Source organism: Narcine bancroftii, chromosome 9 (assembly GCF_036971445.1).
Source record: "Narcine bancroftii isolate sNarBan1 chromosome 9, sNarBan1.hap1, whole genome shotgun sequence".
NCBI classification, from domain to species: Eukaryota; Metazoa; Chordata; class Chondrichthyes; order Torpediniformes; family Narcinidae; genus Narcine; species Narcine bancroftii.
In genome coordinates, this window is record NC_091477.1 from 71,499,382 (window position 1) to 71,514,871 (window position 15,490).

At 35.9% G+C, this 15,490-nt stretch overlaps 1 protein-coding gene across 4 annotated transcripts in view; it reads right to left on the reverse strand.

The window, feature by feature from the left end:
- Positions 1–15,490, reverse strand: part of pask (PAS domain containing serine/threonine kinase) — a 90,651-nt gene that overhangs the window by 45,225 nt on the left and 29,936 nt on the right. For all 4 annotated transcript variants that reach the window (XM_069896410.1, XM_069896411.1, XM_069896409.1 and 1 more), the window contains exon 7: positions 2,777–2,903. In XM_069896410.1, coding sequence (XP_069752511.1) covers positions 2,777–2,903 — 127 coding nt within the window. The remainder of the gene's footprint in view (positions 1–2,776; positions 2,904–15,490) is intronic.

Consider the following 15,490-nt stretch of genomic DNA (forward strand, 5'->3'; position numbering starts at 1 on the left):
GAAAGCTCAGCCTATTTAGCATTAACTAGTCATCGAAAGAAACTGTTTCCTGTTACCAAAATCTCCCAAATGGGATAATTCTGCTTACATTTTATGGATGGGTGTGATTCTGAAGGAAATGAAGAGAACTTCTGAGGAACAATATATTTCTTCTCAGTTCCTTTAGAAAATATGACCCACAGAGCTTAACTCCATGCTAAAACTCATTTAATCTTAGCCAATAGAAAGTTTAAATAGGCGGATTGGATCAATTTGAAAAACAAAAAGAGGAATCACGTAAAAATAATGACATCACTGCAAAACAAATGGACAAAATGCCATTAACAAGGTGGCATCGCCACAAGAGAAAAATGAAGCAGAATATTTACTTTTTAGACAGAAATTAATTTGGAATGGAATGAATTCCCCAAAAAACTGGTAACATTCTGAGGGGATTACTCCACAAATATGGAGAAAGCAGAGGAAGAGGACTTATTGGCTAAGATAATGAAAGAACTGTTACATATTACAGCAGTCAACACACAAAAGTTTTGGAAAAACTTTTGGGCCAATGTTTGTTATACATCTTTGCATCCTGTGGATGGTAAAGGGCCAGCTGAGTTTCTCCAGCATTTATCTACCCCAATTACAGCATCTGCAAACTTTTTTGTTTCACCCCACAAATTACAGTGGGATGTGTAGTCTCTTTGTATTCTCAGCATCACAGAAGATCAATTCTACTCTTTACTAAACAATGGAGAGAATGGAATGCAAGGACAAAAAGCCCATCATGAATAAATGAAAAATGAAGGTACCCGAAGATAAGACAGTACCAAGACTGTTTCATATCATCATTCTAGAACCTTCACTGTAAAGTCTTGGGTCTCAACTGTTCTTTTCATGTTATTTCTAATTATATCATGCTTTTGTTAATCTCTTCTATTATAATTAAAGCCTATTGATCAAGTAAGTTGGAGGAAGAACATTGTGATTGAATGATGCACCCACAAGGACATATTTAAGGAATTATGCCAACTTTTAAAGTTAAAGGATCTCCCATTAAAGACAGATGAAATATAATTTTGTCTCTTGGGAGGGTCAAATGCTTTCTATTCTTCCCAAAAATGGAGAATATTTTTAAGGCAAAGTGAGATGCGCAATGGGATGAAAGGTTATCAACAGGTAGGCATAAATGGTGAGTTGAGATGACAATCAGATCAAATACAATTTAATTAAATAGAAGAGCAGGCTTGAGGGGCCAGAGTGGCCTATTGCTAATTCATATGTTCATGTGAATCACTCAAAGGTATTATCAGCCACAGGCAGGAATTCTTCAACTCATTTTGACAACCTAAAGAAAATCCACATTCACTACATAAACAATCTGTTCCTTAAGACAATAAACATAGGAGAAAGTGCTCTTGTGATTTCCATCTTATTTCTGTGCTTACATCAAATCAAACAAAACCAAAGATAACTGGAAATTCTCAAGTGGTCAGGCAGTATCCTAAAATAAATGTAAACTGTTTCTCACTCCACAGATGTTGCTTGACCTCCCAGGTAGTTCCAAGAACCTGTTTGAATTTCTGCATTTACATGACTTGTATTAATCTACAGGCCATCATAAACTACTATCAAATCAAAGTAACCTGTCCAGACAAACCAAATCCTATTATTCTGAAAATCTCCACTAAAATTCCTCAGTTTAAAACTTTACAGTTCTTTAACCAAATTACATTGATCCAATCAAAATTGTCAAGCATCACTTTTTAAAAAAATCTTTTGAGACTTATTAATTTTTTTATTTTATAGAAATTTTGAGAATAAGTGTAAGACAAAATAATCAATGTGGCCTATGCATTTTCCAGGTTTCATTTTTAAAATTTGTTTGCCAATACATTGTAGCATTTTCCTGGCATTAACTGCAAAGGCTTTCCTCCCTTTCAGCTACCTTGAATCTATACAGGCTCAATACTTGTCTGCCCACATTTAAACAATTTAATGAAGATTCCTATAATAATATCACATTTGTTACATGTGGGTCAATTTTGCTCCAATTTAAAATCAAAGCAGATAAATGAATAGATTAAGAGAGGTGATAGGAGTAGAAAGGATCATCAAGGTTAGATCAGGGATGAAAGCAATGTGAAGGGAGCAAGTGAGCCATAAAATTTAGTTACGAGTTGGCTCTAAGCTGCATTTATTTTAATGGATGCAAAGAAGACAGAATATTTTTTATCCTACACCACTGAAGTAAAAAAAAAGGACCTTATTTATAGAATGGCCATTCCAAAGGAGGACATCAGAGTTGTCTCTGGTTCTCTGATCTTACTTGCAAGAAGTTACAATATTGTGGGGTCTAAGGGCTACAAACATTAAGCAACTATCAGAAATAAAATTCAGACAAAATACACTTTAAGTACAAACGAGAACATTGACTAGAAGAAATTATTTAGTTGTTCATTCTTCTGCTGCTTAAATATGGCAATATTTTTAGACTCTTAAACAGCGAGTCATCTCGCTTTGCTTCATGGATTCTGTGGCCTGCTGTGTGCTCCAGGCAGGTTTATGATTTTGTTTCAGAACCCGTATCTGCTCTTGTGTTTTGACATAGTATACAGTGCAGCTTCAAACTTCATCCTTGAAATGCACTGCCACTTTATAGCAATGAACGGCAACACCTCAAGCAAAGTGACAGCTTTGCTCACCATCAGCCATTTCAGTCTAGCTATTTTGTTTCCTCCCAATAAGCCATAGAAAGTAACATGATATGCACCAAAACCTTTTTATACGCTACCTGCATTTTGAACAAAATTCTGAATCCTGGTGTTGTCATCATTCGGGTCTTTAAGGCTGAGTTTAATACTGAGAGGGAAAGTACTCCCATCTTTTGCTCTGCCAACTGCTTGCTGAATTTTCAAATTCTGAAAGATGTACCAGAAAATGAACAAATCACCCAACGATTCATCCGGTTCTGAAGCACCAATGCCTCTAAGTCATGCTACTTTTCATCATAAGCACTTTATCGAATATTATAAATTTTTCCTAAATCTTATATTTTAACAAATATCTTTCATGACAAAAAGTATTGCTGAATGTGAGTTTTACCACCTTTGAATGAAATACTTGGGTATAAAACAAAATCCTGGTTCATTTTCATTTAACCTTCACATTTTTATCTCAACCAAACATTCAAGGGAGTGACCAAGTCATGCATTTCAAATAAGCATTTCTATGATGTGGTTAAATTCCAGCTCTTTCCAAAACACCATTAGACACATCATCTCAATTCTTTGCTAAAAATAATTTATTGTTCTATTATATTTAAATCAGTCTTTCCCTGAAGGAAAACTGTAACGTTTCCTTTGAAAATGAGAAAAGGAAAAGATAATGAGAAAATACACAAATATGACTGCACTGAACACCGTCATATTTCTCTTGAACTTGAGAATTGTATTAATAATGATTAAATATACTGTACAATATTTTTATCATTAGTTTATGCTTTATGACTTCAGTCACTCATGTTTTATTAAAATCATTTAAAAGTTCCACATTTCATTGTTTTCATCATTAATTTTCTTGCCCAACTATTTCCAAATGATTCCAAACAGAAATATTGCAAGCTTTCAGCCCAACTTAACAATAATCTACTTATGCCTTAAAAATGTTCCAAAAAAATCATTGCATTCGTCACCCTTTGAGAGAATTCCAAAAACCTATCCTCAAAAGGAAAAATAACTCACCTAATCTTAATTGAACAAACATTGAAATTTAGAGTGACATCATGAATTTACACAGTGACACACCTACCCTCAGGATCACATTACCAATTGCTTTTCACAACCGCCCAAATATTGTTCAACCACCTACTCCAGCCTAAACAAGGAGACCAATTCTGCAACCAAACCATAACTTGCACATTTTTTCCATTCATTTCTTCCCACAATGATAACATTGTTACCTCTACGAGAAACTTGGTGTATCAGCATAATTGCCTTTTTCGAATCTCAAGTTAATCAAAAAAAAATATATTTTTTTCAGATTGATCCTTAAGAATTCTACAAAATTACCTGAAAACCAGGTTATTTCAGTAGAAGCATACCAATGAATATTTGGAAAAACTTAACAATCACATTGGTCAGGAATTTGAACATTTAAAAACAATAACACTTCACAGTCAAAAAAACATCTCTTTATCACTCAGCTTCTCATTTCCCCCCTCCCCCCCCAACCCCTCCATGCATTTTGTATTTTCCATAAGTTCAGCACAACAGACAACAAGGAATCAATCCGTTTTCCTGTTCAATTAGATCATGTTAAATCTATAGGTTATTCTATTTCTATTTCTAATCCTTAAAACGCTTTCAATCCCAAAATTGTCAAATGATCCATCACTATCAGGTTTTTACGGAAAGGAATTCCAGATTCAATTGCCCCAAGTTTTTTGGACACTATCCCTTCACTGATTAGCTTTCATTTTAAGCTTATACTTCCTTGCTCTGTATTCTCTTTCCAGTACCTCTAGGAAATCACACCTAAATCTTCCACATTCAGAGATCTATAGCTGCATTCAGTGTTTGATCTTTTTTAAAATACACCAACCTGGTAAATCTGTTGCATCTTCACTGTGGCTAATAAAGGCTTTCTGAAGCACACTGCACAGAAGTGAACGCAGTATACCAAGCTCAGTCACGATTCCTTCACTGTCATGTAATAAAACAGGTGTAATATTACATGAAATTTGCTTTAGTCTGCATCAGCAGAAAATGATCAGAGAAAGAGAACCCCTCTCCCCCCCACCAGAGTCACCAAGTGTCTGAGGATTTGCCTCCAGTGCTCCCGCAGCCTCTGCAGCTACACAGACTCCAGTCCAAATCATTGGCAATCCGAGCTTCAGATCTGAACCTCGGACACAATCAGGAAGCCCTCAGCACTCTCTTGCATCCCAATTCCGATATCTGGTACCCCTTCAGTCAATTTTGAGCCAGTGACCAGCAGTCCACAACCTGGTGCGAGTCCTTTCACTGTAGTCATCAGGCGGCCCACAGCTAACGTGGATTCCTCGCCTCGAGTCATCAACAGCACTCTGCCTGTAAGTTCTTCAGCAGCAAAGCCCCTCACTGGTCCACCACTGTGGACACATCTCTTGGATCACCTCCTCTGCTTCTCCTTTTCAAATGGAGAATGTCTCCCTATTTTCTGATGTCCTGCATCAGTCCTCTGTTCCCCCAGTGTCTGCAAACCCAAGGTTGTTGCCGAATCTAGATGCCACCATCTTGGGCTTCTGCCATATTTTTATGTTCTATCACTAACTTCAATTTTACATTATTTTCCTCAAGATTAGGTCCAACATCAATTATCCTTCATATTTTTCAGCTTAGTCTCACGAGCTCTTCACTGAGATCTGCTCAGGTATATGCAACTGGAATCCAACCAGTGCCAGCCTCCATCAATTTTTTAATCCCCAAATTGAGATACATTGTAGAACAGAAGAAATAAAAATGACACAATATGTACTGTACATACCAGTGCTAATGATCAGCAAGAGGATATGTGGTAACAGTAAGCAAATAGCTTCGACCTGGATTAAATAACAAACTGGGGTCGCATGGTCCAGCCTGATATTTGATCAGAATACACACAAATATTGAGGAACAGATCGCAAAAAGGTTTCAGAATTAATGTTCACTTCTTAAACCAATAAATTTGTCATTGGCAGCAGTTTGAAAAAAAAATTTGAAAAAAAAATTATGAACTGTAACCGATTTGTGTTGATCTTTAAAATTAAAATCTTTAGTTATAAAATATATATTTCTTAGTAAAGTAAGTTAAGGAGTTGAATAAATTCCAATTGAGGGAATTGTGGGGTGGATACATTTACAGAGACTCAGAGTTCATTTTCAGTGTTGCAGTGTCTGGAAAAAGAGCTATAAAGCTGAACAAGCATTTTTTAAATATTTTTTAAAAAATTTTCACACTATGAACCATATCAACCAAAATATGTACAAATGTTTCTCATTAAATTTACACAGTGGTCTTTTCTCCCCTTCCCCCAACCTTCCCTCCCACCTGTCTACCCACCCCCCTCCAAAACCCATAAATATTCAACATATACAATACAATAAAACCATAAAACAATATCTTCACACAAAGGAAAATAAACAAGAAAAATGCATCATCTATTTATTACACACTGAATCTAGTCGTTTTGTCTTCTTATCATTTTCATTCTCATTTTAGGGGATGGAGGTCGTAGGCAAGCTCTCTGATATTTTCCATGTATGGTTCCCAAATCTGTTCAAACATTGTGACTTTATTTTTTAAATTACATGTTATTTTTTCCAATGGAATGTATTTATTCATTTCTCTGTACCATTGCTATATACTCAGGCTCTCTTCCATTTTTCAAGTTGACATTATACATTTTTTTTTGCTATTGCTAAGGCTATCATAATGAATTTTTTTTTTGCACTTTATCCAATTTGAGGCCTAATTCTCTACTTCTTATGTTACTTAAAAGAAATATCTCTGGATTTTTTGGTATGTTATTTTTTGTAATTTTATTTAGTATCTGATTTAGTTCTTCCAAAAATGTATTCATTTTCGTACGTGCCCAAGTTGCATCTCAAGTTGTTCCCATTTCCTTCTTTCAGCGAAAACATCTATCCGATAATGTTGAAACCCATTATTTTTAATTTTTGAGGAGTAATATATACCTTGTGTAACCAATTATACTGTATCATGCATAATCTTGTGTTTATTGTATTCCTACGGCTCCTAGAGCGCTTCCACCAGCGTTGTCTCCGCTCCATCCTCAACATCCATTGGAGCGCTTACACCCCTAACGTCGAAGTACTCGAGATGGCAGAGGTCGACAGCATCGAGTCCACGCTGCTGAAGATCCAGCTGCGCTGGATGGGTCACGTCTCCAGAATGGAGGACCATCGCCTTCCCAAGATCGTATTATATGGCGAGCTCTCCACTGGCCACCGTGACAGAGGTGCACCAAAGAAAAGGTACAAGGACTGCCTAAAGAAATCTCTTGGTGCCTGCCACATTGACCACCGCCAGTGGGCTGATAACGCCTCAAACCGTGCATCTTGGCGCCTCACAGTTTGGCGGGCAGCAACCTCCTTTGAAGAAGACCGCAGAGCCCACCTCACTGACAAAAGACAAAGGAGGAAAAACCCAACACCCAACCCCAACCAACCAATTTTCCCTTGCAACCGCTGCAATCGTGTCTGCCTGTCCCGCATCGGACTTGTCAGCCACAAACGAGCCTGCAGCTGACGTGGACTTTTTACCCCCTCCATAAATCTTCGTCCGCGAAGCCAAGCCAAAGAAAGAGTTCCAGAACATAACTTTTCCAACACTTCATTTTTTATCTTTATGTTTAGATCCTTTTCCCACTTTTGCTTAGGTTTATAGTTTATTTCATTTTCCTTATCTTGCAGCTTCATGTACATGTCGGTTATAAATCTTTTAATTATCACTGTGTCTGTAATCCCATATTCAAAGCTGCTTCCATCAGGTAATCTCAAACTGTTTCCCAATTTATCCTTTAAATAAGCTTTCAATTGATGATATGCAAACATTGTACCATGAGTTATTCCATATTTGTCCTTCAACTGTTCAAATGTTATTATTTCCCAAAAAACAATTTTCTATTCTTTTGATTCCTTTTCTCTCCCATTCTCTAAAGGAAAGGGGTTAGCGGATTTTGCATCAATAATAATTTTGGTATTTGATCATTCGTTTTTTTTTCCTTTTTAAGTGGATCTTCTTCCATATATTAAGTAAATGATGCATTACTGTTGAGTTTTGATATTGCACCAGCTTTTCATTCAACTTATAAAGTATATGTTCCGGTACCTTCTCCCCTATTTTATCTTAGTACAGGCTGGTTTTTCCCTTGTCTGGTAAAAATTTGATAAATACCTTAATTGTGCAGCTCTACAATAATTTCTAAAATTTGGTAACTGCAAACCACCTTGATTATACCTCTATGCTAATTTATCTAACACTACCTTAGTTTCCTCCCTTTCCACAAGAATTTCCTTATTATTCTCTTTAGTTCATTAAAGAATTTTTCTGTTAAAGGAATTGGTAACGTTTGAAATAAGTATTGTATCCTTGGGAACACGTTCATTTTAATGCAGTTTACCCTCCCTATCAATGTTAGCGGTAATTCTTTCCAACATTCTAAGTTTTCCTGCAATTTCTTTATTAGTGGCTGATAATTTAGTTTGTATAAGTGGCTTAAGTTATTATCCAACCTGATCCCTAGGTATTGGATTGCTTGTGTTTGTCATTTAAATGGTGATTCTTTTTTAAAATTCTATATAGTCTACGTTACTCATTGGCATCACTTCACTTATTTGCATTGACCCTGATATTTCTCCATATTCCTTCAATTTCTTATGTAATTCTTTAACTGATACCTCTGGTTCTGTTAGGTATACTATGACGTCACCTGCAAATAAGCTGATTTTATACTCCTCCTTTATTTTTATCCCTTTAATTTTATTTTCTATTCTTATCAGCACTGCCAAAGGTTCTATTGCCAAGGCGAACAATGAGTTGGATAGTGGACATCCCTGTCTAGTTGACCTACTTAATTTAAAGTGACTGAATACATATCCATTTATTGCTACCTTCACCAACAGTCTATTATACAATGCTTTAATCCAATGTATATGTTTTTCTGGTAGATTGAACTTCTGTAATACTTTAAATAAGTAGTTCCACTCTACTCCGTCAAAGACTTTTTCTGCGTTTAGAGCAACAGCCACTGTTGGTTTCTTATTTCCTTGAACTGCGTGGATTAGATTAATAAGTTTATAGACATTGTCCGCTGTTAGTCTTTTCTTAATAAATCCAGTTTGATCTTGTTTTACTATTTTAGGTACACAATCGGCCAATCTGTTTACTTATAATTTTGCTATTATCTTATAATCTGAGTTAAGTAGAGATATTGGTCTATATGATGCTGGTGTTAATGGATCCTTCCCTCTCTTTGGTATTACTGTAATTATTGCTGTCTTACATGAATCTGGCAAGTTTTGTGTTTCTTTTACCTGGTTCATTACTTCCAGAAGAGGAGGAATTAATAACTCTAAAAGTTTTATAAAATTCTATTGGAAATCCATCCTCTCCTGGTGTTTTATTGTTTAGCAGCTTTTTTAATATATCCTGTACTTCCTCTATTTCAAATGGAACAAGCATTCTTAATTGAAACTCAAGTACCATGTGTGGTTTTTAAAAAGCATTTTTGTGTACATTAGCATTATGCTGCCAGCTGTTTCAAAACCTCAAGTATCATTTGGTTGACTAAGGTGTTATTGGGTGTGGGGATTGTTGGAGTATTTTATGTTTTAAATGTGTTGTCATACATTGAATTTAAAAAGGGAAATTTAAAAGACAAAAATGGGGAAAAAAGATGGAGGTGGCGAGGAGGTGGAAAAGAGGTGTAAACAAAATATAAGATGGCCATGATGAACTATATGATTATAAACATTAATGGAATACATAACCAAATTAAAAGGAAGAGGCTGCTAAATTTACTGAAAAAAGAAAAAGATATAGCATTTGTGCAGGAAACGCATCTAACTGAAGTGGAACATAACAGATTGAAGAGAGACTGGGTAGGACACGTAGCAGCAGCATCATGTAATTCAAAAGCTAGAGGTGTAGCCATATTAGTTAACAAAAATCTACCAATCAAGATATAGGAGGAAATAACAGATCCATCAGGGAGGTATGTAATGATAAACTGTCAGATACTCAGAATTTTGGAATTTGCTCAATATATATGAATCTAATGATGAGGATCAAAAGTTTATGCAATATATTTTTTTGAAGATTACAGATACACAAGGAAATATATTTACAGGAGGAGATTTTAACATAATTTAGATCCATTGATGGATAAAACTGTACAAAAGACAAGCAAAAAGAATAAAGTAGCCAAATTTATACTTAAATCAATGCAGGAAATGAAACTTATGGATACAAGGAGAAGACAGCACCCAAAAGGAATATTCATATTACTTGAGTAGGCATAAAACATACTCAAGGATTGATACATTTTTGTTGTCAGCTCATATTCAAGGGAGAGTCAGGAAAACTGAGTATAAAACTAGACTAATTTCAGATCATTCACCCCTGCTATTAGCAATAAAACTGGAAGACATCCCACGAAGAACATACAGATGGAGGCTGAACCCCATGCAACTTAAAAGGCAGGAATTTAGAGAGTTTTTTGAACACCAAATTAAAACATATTTTCAAATAAACACAGAATCGGTTAAAGATAAATTTATACCATGGGATGCAATGAAAGCCTTCATTAGAGGACAGATAATAAGTTATGTAACTAAGATGAAAAAAGAACACAATCGGGAAATACAGCAGCTGGAAAGGGAGATAGCAAGTACAGAAAAGGAACAATATGAAGAAAAAGAAAGAATTGGTGGACCAAAAATAAAATATGAAACATTACTAACGTACAAGGTGGAGAAGAACAATGAAAACAAAGCAAAAGTATTACAAATTGGGAGAAAAAACAAAATATTGGCTGGCAACTTAAAACAGAACAAGCTAAAAGAACTGTGCTGGCATCAAGGAAAAAAGACAAATAAATCACATACAACCCAACAGAGATTAATGAAAACGAAGGAATTTTATGAACAATTATACCAAACTGAGAATGAGGGGAAAGATGATAAAATAGAAGAGTTTTTAGCTAAAATTGAACTGCTGAATTGCAAGACGAGGATCAAAACAAACTAATAAAACCATTTGAAATAGAGGAAGTACAGGATATTTTTTAAAAAGCTGCCAAACAATAAAACACCAGGAGAGGATGGATTTCCAATAGAATTTTATAAAACATTTAAAAGAGTTATTAATTCCTCTTCTCCTGGAAGTAATGAATCAGGTCGAAGAAACAAAACTTACCAGACTCATGTAAGACAGCAATAATTACAGTAATGCCAAAGACAGGGAAGGATCCATTAATACCAGCATCATATAGACCAATATCTCTACTTAACTCAGATTATAAGATAGTAAAATTATTAGCAAACAGATTGGCCAACTGTGTACCAAAAATAGTAAAACAAGATCAAACTGGATTTGTCAAGAAAGGACGAACAGTGGACAATGTCTGTAAACTTATTAAATTCATGCAGCTCAAGGAAATAAAAAATAAACAGTGGCTGTTGCCTTAGACGCAGTAAAAGCCTTTGACAGAGTAGAGTGGAACTACTTATTTAGAGTATTACAGAAGTTCAATCTGCCAGAAAAACATTAACTGGATTAAAGCTTTATATAATGGACTGTTGGCAAAGGTAGTAGTAAATGGATATGTATCAAACCAATTCAAATTAAGTAGATCAACTAGGCAGGATGCCCATTATCCCCCTTATTATCCATTGTTTGCCTGAACAATAGAACCATTGGCAGAGCTGATAAGAAAATAAAATAAAAGGGATAAAAATAAAGGAGAAGGAGTATAAAATCAGTTTATTTGCAGATGACATCATAGTATACCTAACAGAAACAGAGATATCAATAAAAGAACAAAAGAAATTGAAGGAATATGGAGAAATATCGGGGTTCAAGATCAACGCAAATAAAAGTGAAGTGATGCCAATGACTAATGTGGATTATACAGAACTTAAAAAAGAATCAACATTTAAATGGCAAACACAAGCAATCTGATACCCAGGTATCAGTTTAAACACTAGTACAAACTAAATTATCAGCCATTAATAAAGAAATTACAGGAAGACTTCGAACATTGTTAAGGGAATTGGTAACATTTGAAATAAGTATTGTATCCTTGGGAACACATTCATTTTAATGCAGTTCACCCTCTCTATCAACGTTAGCGTAATTCTTTCCAGAGAGATTCTTTGTTGAATTCAAGAGAATAATAAGGAAATTCTTGTGGAAAGGGGGAAAACTGAGGGTAGCGCTAGATAAATTAACAGAGGTATAACCATGGTCATTCACAGTTACCAAACTTCAGAAATTATTACAGAGTCACACAATTAAGGTATTTATCAGATTTTTAACCAGACGAGAGAAAAACCAGACTGGACCAAGATAGAACTAGATAAAATTGGAGAGAAGGTACCGGAACATATACTTTATAAGTGGGATGAAAAGCTGGTGCAATACAACAGCTCACTAGTATTGCATCATTTATTTAATATATGGAAGAAGATTCACGTAGAAAAGAAAAAATTAATTACCAAATACCAAAATTGTTATTGACGCAAAATTCACTAATCCCTTTTACAACTTTCCTTTAGAGAATAGGAGAGAAAAGGAATCAAGAGAACAGAAAATTATTTTTTGGGAAATAATTTATTAACATTTGAACAGTTGAAGGACAAATATGGAATAACTCAAGGTACAACTGAAAGCTTATTTAAAGAATAAATTGGGAAACAGATTGAGATTACCAGAAGGAAGCAGCTTTGAATATATGATTACAGATACAATGATAATTAAAAGATTTATAACAAATATGTACATTAAGCTGCAAGGTAAGGAAAATGATGAAATAAGCTATAAACCCAAAAAGTGGGAAAAGGATTTAAATATAAAGATAAAGAATGAAACATGGGAAAAGTTATGTTCCGGAACTATATATTTTTTCTTTGGCTTGGCTTCGCGGACGAAGATTTATGGAGGGGTACGTACACGTCTGCTGCAGGCTCATTGGTGACTGACAAGTCCGATGCGGGACAGGCAGGCACGGTTGCAGCGGTTGCAAGGGAAAATTGGTTGATTGGGGTTGGGTGTTGGGTTTTTCTTCCTTTGTCTTTTGTCAGTAAGGTGGGCTCTGCTGTCTTCTTCAAAGGAGGTTGCTGCCTGCCAAACTGTGAGGCACCAAGATGCACAGTTGGAGGCGATATCAGCCCACTGGCAGTGGTCAATGTGGCAGGCACCAAGAGATTTCTTTAAGCAGTTCTTGTACCTCTTCTTTGGTGAACCTGTCTCGGTGGCCAGTGGAGAGCTTGCCTTATAACATGATCTTGGGAAGACAACGGTCCTCCATTCTGGAGACGTGACCCACCCAGCGCAGTTGGGCCTTCAGCAGCATGGATTCGATGCTTGCGGACTCTGCCATCTCGAGTACTTCGATGTTGGTGATGAAGTCATTCCAATGAATGTTGAGGATGGAGTGGAGACAACGCTGGTGGAAACGTTCTAGGAGCCGTAGGTAATGCCGGTAGAGGACCCATGATTCGGAGCCGAACAGGAGTATGGGTATGATAACGGCTCTGTACACGCTGATCTTTGTGTGTTTCTTCAGGTGGTTGTTTTTCCAGACTCTTTTGTGTAGTCTTCCAAAGGCGCTATTTGCCTTGGCGAGTCTGTTGTCTATCTCTTTGTCGATCCTTGCATCAGATGAAATGGTGCAGCCAAGGAAGGTAAACTGGTTGACCGTTTTGAATTCTGTGTGCCCAATGAAGATGTGGGGGGGCTGGTGGTCATGGTGGGGAGCTGGCTGATGGAGGACCTCAGCTTTCTTCAGGCTGACTTCCTGGCAAAACATTTGGCAGTTTCCGCAAAACAGGACGTCATGTTCTGGAGAGCTGGCTCTGAATGGGCAACTAAAGCGGCATCGTCTGCAAAGAGTAGTTCACGGACAAGTTGCTCTTGTGTCTCGGTGTGAGCTTGCAGGCGCCTCAGATTGAAGAGACTGCCATCTGTGCGGTACCGGATGTAAACAGCGTCTTCATTGTTGAGGTCTTTCATGGCTTGTTTCACCATCATGCTGAAGAAGATAGTAAAGAGGGTTGGTGCAAGGACGCAGCCTTGCTTCACGCCATTGTCAATGGAGAAGGGTTCGGAGAGCTCATTGCTGTATCTGACCCGACCTTGTTGGTTTTCGTGCAGTTGGACAAGGTTACGCATGATACAGTATAATTGGTTACACAGGTTATATATCACTCCTCAAAAATAAAAAGAATGGGATCCAACAATATCAGATCGGTGTTTTAGCTGGAAAAATGAAATGGGAACAACAATACGTGCAATTTGGGCATGTACAAAAGTGGGATGTACAATTTGGGCATGTGCAAATTTTGGGAAGAACTAAACCTGATATTAAATAAAATCACAAAAAAACAACATACCAAAAAATCCAGAGATCTTTCTTTTAAGTAACATAAGTAAAGGATTGGATAAAGCACAAAAAAGATTCATTATGAGAGCCTTAGCAGTAGCAAAAAAATGTATAATGTCAACTTGGAAAATGGAAGAGAGCCTGAGAATACAGCAATGGTACATGGAAATGAATAATGTATTCCACTGGAAAAAATAACATACAATTAAAAAAAACAAAGTTACATTGTTTGAACAAATTTGGGAACCATACATGAAACATAACAGAGAGAGCTTGCCTCAGACCTCCATCCCCTAAAATAAGACAAAACTATTAGATTTAGTGTGTAAAAGTAGATGACACATTTTCTTGTTTGTGTGAAGACATTGTTTTATGGTTTTATTGTATTGTATATGTTTAATATTTATTGGTTTTGGAGGGGGAGGGAAGGGGGAAAATGTCACTGTGTATATTTAATGAGAAACGTTTATACATATTTTGGTTGATATGGTTCACAGTGTGAAAAAATTAAAAATTAAGCAGCAAAAAAAAGTTTGTGGATAGAAAGAGGTCATCTATCATAAACTGTGTTTTGGCAGAAATGAAATCGAAATAGTTGTGATGTTGAGTTGCATGTTTTCAGAGAAATTCAAATGAAGAGAGAGAGACATTTTGAAACCAGTTGGAAGAAACCATACGTCCTGTGAATGCAGGATTGCTTTCTCTGTCAAGAGAAGTTTCAAAATCCTTTGAAAAAGATTGGTGTTCTTATTATTAACAGAAGGAACACCCAGTGGTATTTTAAAAGAAAATAGCCACTCCAATGGCTCTTTTAAGAAGAGGGTCAGTCTCATGTCCAAAGGAATGGTCACTTTTGTTTTCCACTGATTTCAAACTTCATAATCAGGATCCTTAACTTTTAGACAAGACAGAGTTTGTAAAAATCACTCGTAAGAAGAAATATCTCTCTGAAAGACAACTCATCAAGAGATGCGGGTTTAAAGAGATCTTAAGGTATAATGTTTAAAAATGCTTCATAATTACTTCTGATCTAGGATTTTAAAAGATCCTCAAGTTCAACAAGATATTTGAAACTGGACTTTAAAATTGACTTTTTCCAGAATCAAGCTTAAACTGTAATGGTTTGAATTTTAAAACATACAACTACATTTGAGCATAGTGGGGTTTAAGATAGAGTTAAGTTTAGAGACAAGTAAGAAATGTTATGTTATTTATTGTTATTATTTTGAATTTACCACTGTCTGGTGAAATTTCCATTACTGTTCCTTTGTAAGTACCAATAAGATTTTATTCAATTGTAACAGAACATTCCTTCTGGTGTCTAAATTGATGACCTCACAAACAAATAATGTTAATAACAAT